We start from the raw sequence: 17,890 nt of genomic DNA, 5'->3' as shown, positions 1-17,890 counted from the left end.
GTGTCGGTGCGTGCCCGGGATCGGAACCGGCGAACCCCTGGCCGCTGAAGCGGAGTGCACGCACTGAACCGCTTGCGCCACCAGGCCGACCCCTGAAGTTTATTTTTTAAAGGGACCCAAACATAAATCTTAACATTCTGGAATATTGAAATTTTAAAACTGTAAAGCCAGAGCACCGTGAACAAGGGTGTTGAGTACATCATTTCATGAAAGGCAGGAAAGAATTTTCATTCTTGATGATGGTAATCTCCCTCCAGTTGGGCTAATGTCACATATACAAAGAAAATATATTCAGAACAGCACTGTGAAATTTCAGAGACTGAAAAGCATATTTCTCAGCACAAAAATGAAAGTGAATCTTGGTGAATGGTTACATACAGAGAAAAAGGTCATCTTTTGAGCCTTTAAACTACTTAAGACAAAAGGTCTAAAAGGGTATTGTTCAAACCACAAGTCAAAAAGAACTCCTATCAGAATGCACACCACACAACGTGAAGCTGCTGGTGGCCTTCATGGCCCATGGGTGTGTTTAGAGTGTTTATGTAGAGACTGGACAATTACTTGTCTAGAATCTGATTGGTGTCTACTTATTCAATTTGTTTGATACTTTTTGCTATAAATAACGAATCAATTTGGTCCAGAAAGCAGTCGAGGTAGTTGAGCAGTAGGTTGACTTATTTATTGAAATTTTCTGCAAGTGGTGGGGATACCTTCATCAGTCAGTTCAGGCAGAAGATGAAGCTGGTTGTGCTTGCATGGATACAAGCATAATCATAAGCCCCACTATTTCAGTGAGCTGTCTTAGGCATAACGGACTCTTTCGGAAGTTTAAAAACAAATATCCTTTTAGCAAATATTTTTAGTGTGCCACCATATTTAATTTAAAATTTCAAATACCTGAGCTTATCCTGTGAGATATTATTTTGTGAGACATGAAAAGCCCCTAAAATGTAACTTTCGTTTGTGGGTTTTTAAATTCTTTTTTAGTAAATAGCGAGGGGATCTCTCTTACCCTATACTGCTATGAGTATGAAAAACAATCTACATGAAAAAAATTGTGCTAAGGAACAGAAGTACGTCTTGATTGAACAGTGGTCCTATGATTTTAAAACAAAGTAAGCAAAACCGCCTACTACTGGCTGGCAAAAAAACAAAGGATATAAATAGGTTAAAATTCTGCTGCTCACATAAAACCAAAAGACCCATCTGCACAGAGATCCAAATGAAGGGCTGTTTTCCTTCAAAGGTCAATTTGCGACCCTTTGCATAATGATCATCCTTACTTTACTATACATTGAACCTCATTTTTTAAAAAATTGAGTTGGTAAGCCCAATTCAGGACCCTTTTCCTTTAATGTTTAGATTAGTACTAACATGAACTAGTAATGTCTAGGCCCTTTGTTAGGAAGGATTTTCTTTCAATGCTGCTAGAAGGGCTGGCTTAGCTGTCTAAGGATCAGCTTTAAAATACCAAGACTCCTCGGAACCATAGGTTGGATTCTCAGGAGGGCTGGGGAACCCCTTAATTATTCTGAAATAGATGGAGTGGCAGGCCATTTCCTTCAGAAGTGTTCTCCTACAAAATCTTAAAAACCAAAATACTCTGTGGACATTAAAAATTCAGTAACTTTTTCCCTTTCATTTGGAGAAATAGTGGTTTGCGGTATGATCTCAGAAATCCAAAATTATGTTCTTTCCTTTTTCGTATTCTTTGTGCTTTCTTAGATGCAGTATCCTAAGCTATTTACAGACTTTAGCAATAATAGTTATTTGCTTAAAGATTGTACTTTCAATTTGCTGAGCTGGTCCAGTATAAGGAGTAACCTGTGGAGAACCACACACTAAAGTCCATATGGTTAGAGAGGTGCCCTTCTTGATCTTTCTTGGATACATTCAATTGATGGGGTCTCTTAGTTCTCGTCACAGTTTTATTTTAACACTATATTAATCCAAAGCATTTCTTCAAAGTCCTTTTTGGGTTGTGGTGTTGTTTTGTTCTAAGAGGAAGCTCTCTTTCACCCGTTGTATTTTAGAAGTTTAAATGCAACAGTGGAATGAGAGATTTTTGCTGCAAGCTATTTGAAAGGTGTAACAATCTCGTAACATAAGGAACTCAAAATCTCAGTGCCCTGAGCGGTTTGCAGGCCAAGTCAACAAAATGTGCCAAACTGTGTAAACTCACCAGGGCACAGACTAGTTAGAAATGGAATCATCAGAATTGTCTAAATAAGCAACTTGGAAGGCTTGGCCATCTGTTCAATAGAACAGTCGTTATGAAATCCATGCCTTTAAAAGACACTTCTTCAGACCCTCCACAGTGGATACTGTAGGAAGAATCTCAAGGGGTTGGGGGGCAGCTGGACACTGTGGGCCTCATTCTTGTCCCCTCAGATTCATTTTTCATTAGCAACTGTGGAGAATCAGAGCTGGGCCCTGCCGTGGTGGCGGTGGGGAATCTGGAGAGATCCCAAAGAAGGTGACTCTGGAGGGGGAGTCAAGGCCATGAAGTGTAGCTTCTCCTCCTGGGTTGGATCTAGATTTGACTTCTTTGTTTTTTAAAGATGAGAACAGGTTTCCTCAGAGCATTATACAGGGGATTAAGAGCATTAGAAGACTCAGTTGTGGGCCGGCCCCGTGGCTTGGCGGTTAAGTGCACGCGCTCCACTGCCGGCGGCCCAGGTTCAGATCCCAGGCGCACACTGACACACTGCTTGTCCGGCCATGCTGAGGCCGCGTCCCACATACAGCAACTAGAAAGGATGTACGACTATGACATACAACTATCTACTGGGGATTTGGGGAGAAAAAGGGAAAAAAAAAGGAGGAGGATTGGCAATAGATGTTAGCTCAGGGCCGGCCTTCCTCGGCAAAAAGAGGAGGATTGGCATGGATGTTAGCTCAGGGCTGATCTTCCTCTCACACACACACACACAAAAAAGACTCAGTTGTTTTAGGTTCAGAAAATGCTCTCAGTGAAGTTATTTAAATTCCCTCTGCCTTAGTTTCCCCGTGAGCAAATGGAAATAATAAGGCCTGGGTCCTGCCAATCACAAAAGGACAGGCGTTAAAAATAGAAAAGATTTTATCTTCCATATGGGAAATACAGTGCAAAATATTACTCGTTTATTAAGATGCAGGAAAATACACTGTTAACCACACTAAAGATTAATATGCTTAGTGGATATTACTCGGTTCTTCTTACAAAAATAAAGTGGTCATCCAGGTTTTTAATGACAAGAATCCTATGAGGTAACTGGTTTCTGGGCATCAACATTTAGTTCTAAGCTAGGAGATACCTCAAGGAAGATAGAAGACTTGCAGTTTGTTTGGAGTTTCCCAAAAGATTTCCAGACTGCAGTGTTTCCTTTCCCTTTTTATGAATGACAGTAGTATTATGCATCCGTCTGCATTTTGTACCAAAGCCATTCATAAAAATAAAAACAAAACAAAATAACAACAACAAAAAACTTTCTCGGCACAGTCTGGAGCCACTGGGTGCCAGCAGCTGGGAAAACATCGTGGCGACCATAACCCCAGCCCGCACTGCGAGTATTCAAGGGCCCGTTTGTTTGGTGGTCTGAAAAGTATGAAGTGCTGTGTGGAGGGGCAGCTGGTAGAAGTTCTGTGACACAGACTAGGCTGAGAGCCAGGGCTGGCAGGGTTTCAGACATTGTCTTTCCCCTCATTGAAGTGTCAGGACCTAATTCATGGAAAATTGGGTGAGCTGGCAGCCCTCTGAGAGGATCTCATTGAGCCCCAGTGTGCAAGAGTCACATGAATGCGGGATCCTCGGCCAAAAAAGGAGGGGGACTTCTGAGCAGTAGGAACCGGTCAGCCTGCAAGAATGTGTGGGGATTTGAAATGGTTTGGGAATAAACATGTGTACAGGTGTAATCGGCAGGAAAAAAGAGAAGGAAGAAAAGCGGTCTGTTCTTACAAATGACTCTTTTGAAATGAATACTCTCTTAGCACACACTTTTGAATCCTAAGAGGCAGGAAGTCCGAATCATCCTTGGTTTGATTCCACCTGGAGAAAACATCATCTCAAAACCCGGGCTTTTATGATGTCATCTCTGCTGTGATTTAAAGTCAAAGAGAAGAACTTTTTTTTCAGTGAACAAAAATATTTTGCTATTTCTTTTATTTTTATCTGGTTTATTTTTTTTTTAAAAGCTCTGATGATTTTTACATAACATGTTTAGTACATAAGCAATAAGACATCACACCGTCCCAGAAATTCTGAGAGGAAGGACAATGAATAGGAGCTCTACCCCTCTATCATATGGTGACTTTGCCCTAACTTCTGTTATTTGGGAGAACTGTAGCAATTTTATTTCTTTCTTTTGTCACATGAAAGCATGCCACTATCCACATCAAGGTGGCTCAGTTGTATTCGCAAATCTCAGTGATGTGTAGATAGAATAAGTAAGGCTTATATTGAGACCTGCGAGTGAGTATAGAAGGAATCCATCAAAAAGCTTGGGCTTCAAATCCATGTTTCTCAAGACCAAAGAATAACTTAAAGATTTTTCAAATACTGTAATTATTGGAAAATTAATTTAGGCTGGATAGAAAAAGTTCCCTTAGATGTTTCACTCAAAAGAGGAGAGTTTGCTCTACATAGACAATTACATATATATAGATATAGATACAACAAAATATTATGCAAATGATACCATCAAGAGAATGAACAAACCAAATGGGAGAAAATATTTGCAAATCATGTTCTGATAAGGGACTTGTATCCAAAATATATAAAGAACTCTTACAACTCAATAATGAAGAGACAAATAAATTTAAAAATAGGCGAAATGTTTGAATAGACATTTTTCTAAACAAGATATACAAATGGCCAACAGACACATGAAGAGATGCTCCACGTCATTAGTCATTAGGGAAATTCAAATCAGAACCACAAGGATGACATTCAACTTCACACCCAGCAGGATGCCACAATAACAAGTGCTGGCATGTGTGTGAAGAAATTAGAGCCCTCGTACAATGCTGGTGGGAATATAAAATGGTGCAGCTGCTTTGGAAAACTGGCAGCTCCTCAAAAAGTTTAGCATAGAGTTACCTGTATGACCGAGAAATTCCACTCCAAGCTGTAGACCCGAGAGAAATGAAAACATGTCCACACTAAAACTTATATATGAATGTTTGTAGCAGCGTTATTCTTGATAGCCAAAAGGTGGAAACACAAATGTTCATCAACTGATGGATGGCTTAAAAAAATGTAGTATATCCACATAATGGACTATTATTTGGCAATAAAAAGAAGTCAACTACTGATGCATGCTACAACATAGGTGATCCTAGAAAACATTATGCTAAAGGAAAGAACCCTGACACGAACGACCGTATATTGCAGGATTTCATTTACATGAAGTGTCCAGAATAGGCAAATGCATGGAGACAGACAGTAGGTTCGTGGTCGGTTAGGGATGGGAGGGTGGCTAGGGAAGCAGGAGGGAATGGGGAGTGGCCGCTAATGGGGGATATGGAGTTTCTTTTAGAGATGAAAACGTTCTAAAATTAGATTATGGTGATGATGGTACAACCCTCTGAATATACTAAAAAACTTTGAATCATATCCCAATAACGATGTTTTTTAAAAAAACAAAATATTAACAAATTAGGCCCTTTCACTCTTCAAGTTTTGTGATATGCAGACTAAAAACAAAGCAAATTGAATGGCAAGTTTATTTTGATGTAGCTGGTATGTATGACAGACTTTAATTGGGAATTGTTTTAATTGAGATAACATGCATTGTATATCCCTAACATATAGAGATCATGTATAAATACCCTTTAACCTTAGAAAAACCATTTGAATCTTGAAATTTTCTTCATGTTGCAGACAAATGTCTATATTTAAAACACGTGATTAATTTTTTTTATTATGTATGTTTTCTTTTAAAATATAACAGTTTTTTTTTTCTTCCTTAGCCACAACAAGTCGTTCAGAAGAAGCCTGCTCAGGTAAGAGATGATCATTATGATTTTTTTCTCCCAATTAATATAAAAAATAAAGTGAAAAAAAGTCCCCAGATTAAGCCTTTAATTAGTATTTTTCTGGTTTTGATTACATCAGCATTGAAGTATTCTTGAAAATCTCTTGTATTCTTCAGACAAAGTTGAGAACACATAGTCTGAGACTGTGTGTTTAAAAACTCTAGAAGATCAAGGTCTTAAGTGTGCAAAGCAAATGTAAATCCTTTAAAAAATGAACCGTTTATTTCAGTGCCTCATATATAAAACATATGTTTAATTTTATCATGTGTTTTACCAACTCTTAAACATCAAATTTTGTCTTTTCCACCAGACTTTCCATATTCTGTTGATTTGATATGAGACTTATTAGCTGCAAAATATTTCATGATTCATGACTGGAAACATATCTGTTCGTTGAATTATTTTATAACATTTGATGATCCCAAAACACCCCCATGGAGGCTGGGAAACTGGGACATTGTTATACTGATTATACAGGTTGCTGAACTCTCTGGTCTTGCTTCAATGTCTGAATCAGAAGTTCTGAAGGCTGGCAACATCAAAATAAGGAACCAGCTTTCCTTGCCTTGTTCCATATACCTGGCTTCCTTGTCCTAACTATAATCTGTACATAGAAACACAAGAATCATATTTATTGAGGAAGTATATCTTGAAGAAAAGACAACTGAAGACTAAATTAATCATGATTGCCAAGTATATGAGCTGTTATTAAAGTATAAGAATATCCCGCTGTCCTCCCCTTCTGGGTTTAAAGGGATGGCGGGAGATCCAGGTGTATCATGCAGAACCTGCTGAAGTGAGTTATTAAGCAGGGTCATGGGTTACCAAGTTCTTTGTAGGTCTCTTTCATGTAATTTAAAACATCCATGGGATCTTTTCCCTAGAGGTCTCTAAAAATGTCTCTTGCCCCCTTTCCTCTTGGGACAATGTTGCCTTGCCTGGGAAAGACCATCTGGGCAATCTTATGTGTCTACTACTCTTTATAAATGCTGCTTGAAAGAGAATGGAAGCTTCCAAACACATGTAAGCATACAGGGAAAATGTATCTGAATAACTACACGTGTGCTTTAGGTAGAATAAAAGCAGAGTTACCACAAAAAAAGTCATTCTCATGGCTGTTCCCATACGTAAAGGCCGGGAGTGGTAGGGGGCCAGTGTTTGAGTGTTGGTGAACATATTGAACAAAATGAAATATAAATGAAAACTTGACATTTTAAGTAGGAGATCCCAAAGATTTAGCCTCTCATTCTTCATAAGTAAGAAAATCAAGAGAAAGTGAATTTATAATTCTGTGCATTTGGGTCAAAGGATGTTACAGTGTTCACTGCCACATCCTAGGCTGTGAACAATAGAGTAATAACCTTATGTGGTCTGTTAACAGCATTGCTTCAATCTCTATTCTCGGTGCCGTAGGGAAGATGAGGTGAACAAAAACACAATCACTGCATCTGAGAAATGTGTAATCTAGCTCAGACGTTCTTAACCTGGGCTGCATATTACAATCACCGAGAGATTACATATATATATCTATAATTAATTATATATACATCTCACCATGTATATTTATATGGTTATTAGACATATCTCACCATGTATATGCCATATATATATTTATATTTCACCATATATATGCCATATAGATAGATACATAGATACATAGACATATAGGTATCACATATATACATATGCCTGAACCCTACCCAGTGCTGTGTGCTGGAGTCAGTCCTTATGAGCCAATCGTGAGCATCTCTTCAAATTCTATGTTAAGTGATGTCTAGTAGGTAGCTTGAAATCCACTACGTTGGGAGTATTTACACCATGGAAATTGACAGATAGTACAAATCAGGACTTTTTTTCCTGGAGAGCAAGTTGTTAAACATTTACCTACACAACACTGGCCCCACTCTTCAGTGGTTCTGATTATTTGGTCTGGAGACCAGGCATCAGTATTTTTTATGAACTCCCCAAGTGATTCTAATATGCAGCCCAGGATGAAGATGCTCAGTGAACACACATAAGGAGAGGTTTGAACATTTGTTGAGCAAATGACCACAGAATGTCAATGTATATGAGGCACATAGGGGATAGGGGATATGGATGGATATGGATACGAATGAGTGGAATGCCATGTGTTACTTAAGGGAATGATTCCCGGGAGAGTTTTTATTTTGTTGTTGTTTAGCTGCAGAAGGGAAGATGATGACATAAAGTAGAGGGAAGAAAGGAAAATGTTATAGATGAGATGAATGGCATATTCAAAAGTACAGAGGCAGAAACAAATAAATCATAGGTGAAGACTATCAGTGTGGCTGAAACTGATTACAACTTGGGCAGTAATACACCAAGAAATGATGTAAGTGAAATCATAAATTTTTTCCCAAGAGAATCAGGAATATCAAAGAAGCCACAGATGGATTGGGTTGGTCTTCACTGATGAATCTGGCTGTTTTACAGACCCGGCTCCAGATTCACCCTTGAAAGGAGAGTTCAGACTCAGAATTGGAAAAAAGAACATGAGCTCATTGGGCTTCCTAATCTATATTGTCTGAGGACACAGTGATGAATTATATAAACATGGGGACTACATGGAAGTTCATGGAGGATAATGTAAATTTTACACTGCGTTCAAAAGAATCTCTTCCTTTCCCATCTGTTTCTTTCAAAATACCCTCCCAGATGGCTTTTCCATGTGGCAGTCTGGATTAACTCAGGCTCATATCCTTTCTTCATCAACAGTACTTGAGGGGTTCCATTCAGATCTTGTTTTGAGGTGGTGAAGATTTTACCACAATTCAATATTTTACATCTAAAGAAAAGGGCACAGCAGTGTGTAAGGAGACCTAGGTTTTGCTTTCTAGCCCCATTGCTGGGTGAATTCATCTCTGTGCCCTATTTATCTATCTATGAAATGGGATCATAACAATGCCTCTTCCCTTACTCCCAAGAACATTTTGAGAGATTCATAATTATATGAATTCCAGGGAGTATTATTATGTTCTGACTTATTATGGGATGCTAGGTTTTTCATTTCCAGAGATTTATATTCTCGAAAAGTCTAGAATTCTAATTAGTTCGAAACTACTATCTTTTTTTATGTCAAGTGTTTTCACTGTATGTTTTTAAAATAAGGATTTTTTTTTTTTTAACCAAGGGGGATATTTTATAATAATTGCGACATCCTATCATTAGGACTAAAGCGGTGAGAGTCACTTTCCTTGGATGTATGTCACATGTATATGGGATGACAAAGACTCTGTTGTAAAATGTCCTGATACCATCAAATTCTGAAAACTCCTCAGAGCTTCCGGAATGCCACTTCTTGAAGCTGGGATATGAAGTGGCAAAATTCATTCTGGGGAGACAAATTCAGAATTATAATAAATCTCAAAATCTAGATTTGTGTTTGTGTATATAAATACATTGTGTCTAGAGAGGAATAAAAATTTAAGGGGAACTCTACTGCAGGGGGTTGTCTGGAAAGTCCCCCAGGTGCCATCAACTGCAAACCTCAAGTGTGTCCCATACTCCTAACGGCAAAATTAATAGTCTCTTAAAAATCTAGAGGGAAAAATCTGCAATATTCACATTAACTTTTTTAAATTCCAAAACCAGTGAAAACTAAAGCTTATGAGGGAACTCTACCATATTTTTACTTAAAATGATGAGATAAGCTATAAATAGAAATTAGCTAATTTCCTAGTTTTTTAGCAATTTGAAGCAGTTGAATTCTCAGCCATATGGATTACATTCTTAACATTAGTAGGAAATAGTGGTCGGTTTTGTTGTTGTTGTTGTTTTTATAAAAGAAACACCATAAACACATTGAGTTATTATTATTGATAGAGGGAGCTTTGTTTCTCAAGTTTTTGTTTTGATAAGAATGAATCTTACTCCATCTCAGACCTCTAACAAGGTCTTGCTGGTTTATCAGATATCTTATTGTTTCTTGATTTCCCCCTTTGAAGGTGGAGATGAGAGGTGACTCCTTATATATAATTCAGACATTTTTTCCTCACCTGAGCCCTACCCAAAGGGAAAAACAGGTTTTAAAACTGCTAACAGTTCTCCTTCCTTTCCACCCAATTCCCTCATTGTCGTCCTCCCTGGCAAGCTACACCTCGAGCAATTAAGACAGGCACAAACCTGCTCCTTTTCAATTTCCCAATGAGACAATTGGAAAGTCTTCAGTTTCTCAAAGACCTGAAACAAAGCTTTCTGTTTCAAAATAGGGTTTTTACCTGGGAGTAACATCTGCCGTGGGTGGTGTGTACCAGGGCAGAGAAGTCTCAGTATGCCTTGGCTATCACGGGATTTTCCCCCCTTAAAAAAAATGCTGAATGTTTTTACAGAGACTTCAAGGGCAGTTTTAAGGATGTTTATATTTCAGACAACCTAAACATTGTTTGGAGCAAAATGAGAGATTTCATTTTGGGACAAGCAAGTTGATGAATTGCAGTCAGCATCTTGTTCTCAAAGAAGACATTTTTACTGGGGGCTTTTAGTCTAGACATACGAAGGAGGAAGGAGGAGGAGGGGACAGCATCCTCACTCCAACACTCATCTTTTACATGGTACCTTGGCTGGGGCAGTAACTAGTTCATAATAAATCAGACTTGCACATAGTCACTCTTCTCCTCACTCAAGGAGCACAGGGATTTGTCCCGCCCAAGCCATAAAGTGGGCTGATTGATTGATCGATCGATTGATTTTATGCTCTTTCAAGATGGTAAAACATTTTGTGGGCCAGTAAATGTTTGGTACCAACTGGCAAAACATGAAGAATGATATCAAAGCCTACCCTAAGTGGCACTGTTTTGTGGTATAGAAAATACTTTTCAATTTAACCCCTGACCTCTGACACTGCAAAGGTGAAGGGAAAAGGAGAGAGCAAAGGAGAAACCAACGTTTAACCCTTACAATAAAGCAGCTCAGGGATATAACGGCACAGGGGTAGGGCAGAGGAAGCATATCAGAATGATTATTAACTGTAAACATATGAAGTAATTAACTCAGCTAACAGTTGTGATAAAAGAATATCGGCAAGGTGAAGTCAGCTGTTTCTTGGCAGGGACTGTCTTGTAGAGATGACCTAAACTTCTAACAGAAGTGAAAGAACATCACTCAATTTGGGGCAATATGTAAAACTCCAGAACACAGAATTTAGTGTTTCTGGACTTAACAGATTTCCTATAGGAGTTTTTTAAAAGAATGATTGTTTTTAACTGTGTAGTGAAGTCTGTGGATGTGGCTAAAAATAAAATGGCAGCGTCTGCCTGCTTTTCCTCTGCATTTTAATGTGAATTGGATAAAAACCAATTATTTATTCAATGTGTAAACTTTCTTATTGTTATCCAAAGCTGCTGACCCAAATTAATATGAATAAATAGTAACTGGCTTTAAAATCTGATATTTCTAAGAAAATCCTCAATGTTTGAATAGAAATATGTTGCTTTGTCCAAGATACTTCCGATACATTCAGGAGATGTTTGCTGGACATGTCTACTGAATAATTATTTGTCGACTTACTATTATTATTGGTTTTTTCTTCTTATTCAAAAGTCCTAGCTCAGGAAAATGAAAAACATTTGGTGCAATAGCGATTAAAATCCAGAACTGTTCTGTTCCTTGGCAACAAATACAATACATACAAAATTTTATACACATAGAAAACAAAGAGAAAAGGTTTCTCTTAGTCTATGTCATCAATAAATACATCTGGAATATAATCATTAAGCAGCCTTTAGCCTAACCATTTTTAAAAACTACTTTTCATAACAATAAGAACATTCCTCAACAGTTTTGGAAACGTTGAAATAGATTTCCTTCTTCTGAATGTTTCCTTTGTGCAAAAATCCTTTTGCTACATCTTTAGTTATTTTCTAAACATAAGGCTACTTCAATAAGAATCAGAACTGGCATGGAAAATTGATCAAGCTCGTGATCCTCAGACATGGTGACTTACAAGATCCTGAGACTTGCAATTACTTTAAACATAAAATGATTTCACTACCTGAAAACTGTAACTCCCTTCTGAAGATATCTTCAAATAGCCCTTCATCCAACGAAAGAAACGCATGGTATCCTGGGGATGCGTGTTACCTCTGTCCGCAGTATTTTCAGTGATGGACCTCTGATTGAGGGCAGCAACGAGGCAAACAGGAGTGCATTTTAGGAATGTAAGATGTCTTATTTTGTTTTCTTTCGGAGGTACTGTTTAATAACAGTTTTTTTTTTCTTTCTCAGCAATCTGTCATTGACTCACAGATAAAGAAATAAACACAGAATGAGTAACTGTCATTTACAAGCACAGTTCCACACTGTAGGATTTTCACTCTTTTTCAAAGTTTTCCCATTCAGTGGTCACATTTTTTCTTACGCCTTGCTGGGCAGCTAGATGGCTGTTATTGCCGGTCTGACAGAGTGGGAATAGGGCACAAGTCACACAACCTGTCAATGCCAGGGTGGTGCCTGTGGACAGTGACATCTAGGATCCTTCTTTGCTTTAAACATCCCCTGATAAGACCTTAAAACTGACTTTATTAACTTGATGGTAATGCATGCAAGGCAGTCCTGATACTTGTATATTTTTATATGCATAAAGCTAAACTAAAGAAAAGATGGGGTAAAAATGCCATAAATATCCCAACTTCTTAAATCTCTTTTTGAAAAAAACATATTTCCCTCCTAGCATTTCCACCAGAATCCCTTGCACTTGCCAGGTTATATGGTTTATATATGTTCCATTAAACGTGTTTTTTAAAAAAAATCTGATATAAAGTTTTCCCAGTTGGAGGAAATAATTATTTCCATTAAGTTCAACAGCCCCAATCCATTTTAAATTAAAATATCTGACAGAGAAATAGAAAAACTCAGCGTTGTGGTCTTGCGGGTCGCTTAGCTGCAGAGGGAACTTGAAGAATTGGTTTCTGGTCACTGCTGCTAAGGAGGAGAGCCCATTATTTCTATTCCGACAGGACCGGCTCGAGATATTCACGGACGTAAAAAACTCTTAACTGTGTCATTCTGAGTCCTTAAGGAGTTGAACATATTAGGATGACAAAGAGAGTATGTTATTAAACCGTAACCACCCTTTCTAGATGACCAGGTATTGGTAGGTTTATTGGCAAGATAGCTTAAATTACAAATGTATTTTTAGCCTGCAACATTTTATAATAGAAGAGTTGCAGAATTCTTGGCAATCAAGGAGAAGAAATAAGGACTTATGAAAGCCAACGTGGATTTCTGTGGTTTGTCCCTCCTTACTACACACAAAGAGGGGTGTCATGGTGACACAACTCCTAAAGTTCGCAGGGAGAGTGTTTCCATTTCCGGGTTCCATTTGGAATTCACTGGCCTCCCTTCCACTGCAGACCTGCTGTTTAGTCTGCATCTGAAAATTAAATCCAGAGCTGCAGCTCTTGTGTAAGATACTGAACTCTCCTCCAGCACGTTCCCCCACGCGTGTCTGTGGGGAGAGCTCTGAGGAAACCAAAGACATTTGAAAATCCGATCATGCATTAGGGGATGAGGGTGGATATTGGGCTCTCTTCTTCCTCCTTTATAATCAGTTAGCAGACATCTACCCAAAGGTATCTGCCACATGCATTGTATTGAACCAAATTAAAAGGATGGAGATACGTGCAAACTGTATTTCTAGGTTTTACGGGTTTTTTTCCCAAGCTTAACCAAAGCAGTGAAAGAGTTACATTTATTAAATTCCTTTTTCCATGAACAAAAGAAAAGCTAAAGCAAAATAAGTGCAATTTTCCAATAGTCATAATAGAAATACAGTTCTCCACCTCCGCCCACTTCCCTCCCCTCTCGTCAGTTTTCTGCCCCAGCGTGGTGCAGCCCCACTTGCCTATGTAAAGGAACCACGTGAATGGCTGGGCACTGCTCAGTGTTTAGAGGCCTTCGTGGCTGGTGCTCATAAAAATGTCACTGTGCACTTCCACTTTGAAACGGCCTTTTATCCTACATTCCTGAAGCCCCTCCTTGATCAGACCGCTGCCGTCTGGCCTTCCCACCTCACCCGCTAGCCCCTGATGAGATGTGTGTAACTCTTGGCTACAGTACTTCAATCTTATTGCCTCAGAACTGCTCGTGAAGGCTACACAAGCTCGAAGGTCCTGTGGCCATATGTTGCAAACATGAAGCAGTTTAAATAAATATCTCAAGGCGCAAGCTACTGTCTACAGTAAGTGGCAGTGTCTTCTAAGTGACTGAAGTGGGTTGACTCTTAGGCGTCCCTACCAACTTCTCTGCTACGGAAATAGATTCCTTGGGGATGTCCAAGCCAGTGGCTTGTCCCTCCATCCCCGGTTTCTGTCCACTCTGCACCACAGAAGGGCCCCATGGGAAGTCTGGCTAGCCAGGACGCTTAGGAAAGCTGAGGGTGGGTTGTCCAACTTCATCTTCATTCCTGACAGGGAGGACCTTTCTTCTCTTAATGACACGCACACTTTTGTCACAGCAACCACACGTGTAGCAAAAGGCCACATCACTGGAAAGGTGAGAGCTGAGGTTGGCAGAGGTGAGAAGTGCCACACGCCCCGCCAACGTCATCCGCTGGGCAGCCACGCCATCCTTTGGAGAGTGGCCAGTCAGAGATGTGTCGAGAAGAAAGAGCTCTTCACTAACCAGACATTCGAGAAAACCATCACTCTGAGCATGTGAGAGCCATGTTACCTCCAAAAGCTTAAGGGAATGGGGCTCTGACATCCTAGTTATGTCCCAGTCCTAACTGACAGCTACAAGTAGAAGAATTGCAAGGTCAGCGGAAAGATACGTTAATAAAACAACTCTCCATGGTGTGTTAAGAACTGTTAAGTAAAGGAAACAATATGAGGGACCATCATTTTCAGCTGAGTTGTGTCTAAGGGATTTGAATAAACCACTTACATATCAGGAGCTTCAAGAGCTCAACTCAAGCAGAGTTTCTGGGAATGTTTTGAAAAGCTGATCACATTCTGTCTACTGCAAGGTCTTTGTAAGTTCATGGCCTGAAAACCCTATTTCCTTCCTTGGAAGTCCTTTGGTTTCCAGATAGTATAGAAAAATCGAGTAGTTCCAAATGGAATAATCACAGCTAGATCCCTGAGTTCTGTGAATTTGTTAACCATGAGAAGAGGGAATAAAATGTACCTGCTGGCTTTTACGCTGTGGTCTGTTTCAGAGGAGTAACCTAAGTCCACAGCTCGTGTCACAATGAGAAGTGAGTCATTTGGGGACAGATGAAGAGTGTATCTGCTGAACAGCTTAGTGACTTTCTAGAATTTAAATATTAAGTAAAAAGACAGGGTCAGAGGGCGGCTGAACCTTGGCTTGTCTCTCTCTCGTCCGTCCATGGCTTTGATCATGCTACATCCTCCTTTGTGGCCGGGACTCCACAGAGAATCTCAGGTCATGGCCCATCAAGAGGTGTAAACCTGCGGCTGAAATATGTGAAGCCCGCAGTTTGGGGGTTGGGAGCAGAGAGGAGGTAGCTTCATCCATTCCCCATTTCCCACAACCCGAAGCAGACTAAACAAAACCGGTGTGAAATCTCATGACTTGATGCTGCTGTGGTTCTATTTTTTAAGCTGTAATCCATTCATTTGTATGTGTGTTTATTCCCAGGATTTACAGCTCTCTCGGTCTTGAGGGGAGGAGAGTGTTTGAAACCTTCTGCAGAGGGTTTGCAGGAAGCAGCCGCCTGTGATTAAAGCCGGGGACAGCGTGTGTGAGTGTGAGCTGTGTGTGCGCATTCATGTGAGTGTGTGAGTGCCTGCTCTCGGGGGCCTTCTCCCTCCCGTTTGCTGCTTTTACGCAAAAGCGTCACACATGGGAGCATTTAGGAGCGCCTTCACAGCTGAAGTGTTTCAAACACTAATGAATAGGAGTTTGGTCATATAATGCAGACAAGCTTTAAGGCGTGCTCTACTGAATGGTGTACTGTAGTGACCTGGGAAAGGAAGAGACGTATAAATTGTGTCAGTTAGCCACCCAGACAAAATGAAGCCATGTGGAAAATCAAATCTATTAAACTATGAAGACTGTTATAAGCTGTCTTAAGCTCGCCATTCTTAAAGGGGCTTAGTTTGCTGCAGGAGTAAATGTTTACCTCTTCTCCCAGATCTTTTTCACATGCCGTCTTAGGAGACGATGTGCAGCATTTGATAGAAATCATCCTCTCCCTAACGACGCTTTTATCAGAAATGTTTATTGTCTCCGCTTTACCACCCGTGCCTGAAAGGTAGTGCACATTTGTTAAATAAGCAAAAGGAAAGAGCGCTGTGCGGTTCAAGCTGGCTTGCAGAAACTCCAACGAATTCCGGAGCCGTAAGGAATCAGAAAAAGGAAAAGAGAAGGAGGAATTAGATTTATATGAAGAGGAGGCCCTGCAAAAACATATATATTAGATTTTCTCTGCTTGGCCAGCCCACCATTAAATGTTTGGTTGATGTGGATTTAGCTTTGAGATTGAGCACTTATGCCAAACTTTGGGCATTGTCTCAAAATGTACTTTAATAAATACAAGGAGGAAACCGATTTGGAAAGGAAGTTAGTCGTCAGCTCTCGCAGCCCTTTTGCAGCCTCACTTCTGCACTTATGCGGCTTCTGCAGGGTGGCAGTAGTGTCACCGTCACACACAGGGTCTGGCACCCGTCTGACTCGGCCCAAATCCTGGCCCTGCCCCCCCCCGTAACTTCGGGAACGTTACTTGCTGTGCCTTGACTTTCTCATCTGTAAAGTGGGAATAATAAGAGACAATCCCCAAAAGCATCTAGTCAACACCATAAAAGAATCAGCTATTATTACTGATATAGAGGACAGGTTTCTTTATGCCTTGAGAAAGGATCCCCTTAACTTTATTTTTCTTGCTTGTATGCCGGTTTTTAGACCTGATGACTGGTACACTGTCGGGAAAAATTGCCCCATTTCTTTTATTCCTAATTGGTGAGTGAGCTTACACGGGCCTGACATCCTCTGGACTGCAAACTATTGAATTTGCTGACCAGCCGCCTTCATGCCAAGCCTTAAGTCAACGATGGCTAATGACTGCGCTAGGAAAAACACCACCTTGATTCCTCAATTATAGTTTAAGAAGCCCCGGGACCCAGGGCCTTGCCCAGCATCCGCATCCTCTTTTGAAGCCAGCATAATGTGCTGTGGGAACAGGTCACTTCTGAACTCTTGGTAAGAACTGCAGTGTGAAGCACACAGCATTAACAGTGGTGTCCTTTGTGTGTTCCAGGAGGAGACTGAAGAGACATCCTCACAAGAGTCTGCAGAAGAGGATTAGGGGCCGCCAACGTACGATTTCTACCTCAGCAGCAGTTGGATCTTTTGAAGGGAGAAGACACTGCAGTGACCACTTCCCCTCTATCGGCATGGTCTTTCCACTTTCATCTGGGGGGTGGGGCGGGGCGGGGGTGGGGGGGTGGGGGGAGAAGTCACATAACCTTAAAAAGGACTATATTAATCACCTTCTTTGTAATCCCTTCACAGTCCCAGGTTTAGTGAAAAACTGCTGTAAACACAGGGGACACAGTTTAACAATGCAACTTTTAATTACTGTTTTCTTTTTCTTAACCTACTAATAGTTTGTTGATCTGATAAGCAAGAGTGGGCGGGTAAGAAAAACTCTGAACCAGGTTTAGTCAATCACTGCACTGCATACAAACAGGAAACGTGTCACACTTGTGACACCGGGCATTCATGTAGGAAAGGCACAGCGTGTACCGCTGTGGACGCCTCAACCACCACCCGACCCGCTCGAGTAGTGAAGCTTCTGTTTAGAACACCAAAGATAGGACTAGATAACTACTTCTCTCTTTTTCGTATAATCTTGTAGACACTTACTTGATGATTTTTTAACTTTTTATTTCTAAAT

General features: G+C 40.1%; 1 protein-coding gene across 1 annotated transcript in view; it reads left to right on the top strand.

The window, feature by feature from the left end:
• HMGA2 (high mobility group AT-hook 2) overlaps window positions 1-17,413 on the top strand; it is a 127,402-nt gene extending 109,989 nt beyond the window's left edge. The window contains exons 4-5 of the mRNA XM_058557706.1: window positions 5,950-5,982; window positions 17,252-17,413. Of these exons, the coding sequence (XP_058413689.1) occupies window positions 5,950-5,982; window positions 17,252-17,299 (81 nt within the window). The 3' untranslated portion in view covers window positions 17,300-17,413. The remainder of the gene's footprint in view (window positions 1-5,949; window positions 5,983-17,251) is intronic.
• The last annotated feature ends 477 nt before the right edge of the window (window positions 17,414-17,890 follow it).

This window comes from Diceros bicornis, chromosome 17, assembly GCF_020826845.1.
Source record: "Diceros bicornis minor isolate mBicDic1 chromosome 17, mDicBic1.mat.cur, whole genome shotgun sequence".
Classification (NCBI taxonomy): Eukaryota; Metazoa; Chordata; class Mammalia; order Perissodactyla; family Rhinocerotidae; genus Diceros; species Diceros bicornis.
The sequence above is the reverse complement of the archived record's forward strand: the minus strand, read 5'-3'. Positions and strand labels throughout refer to the sequence as shown.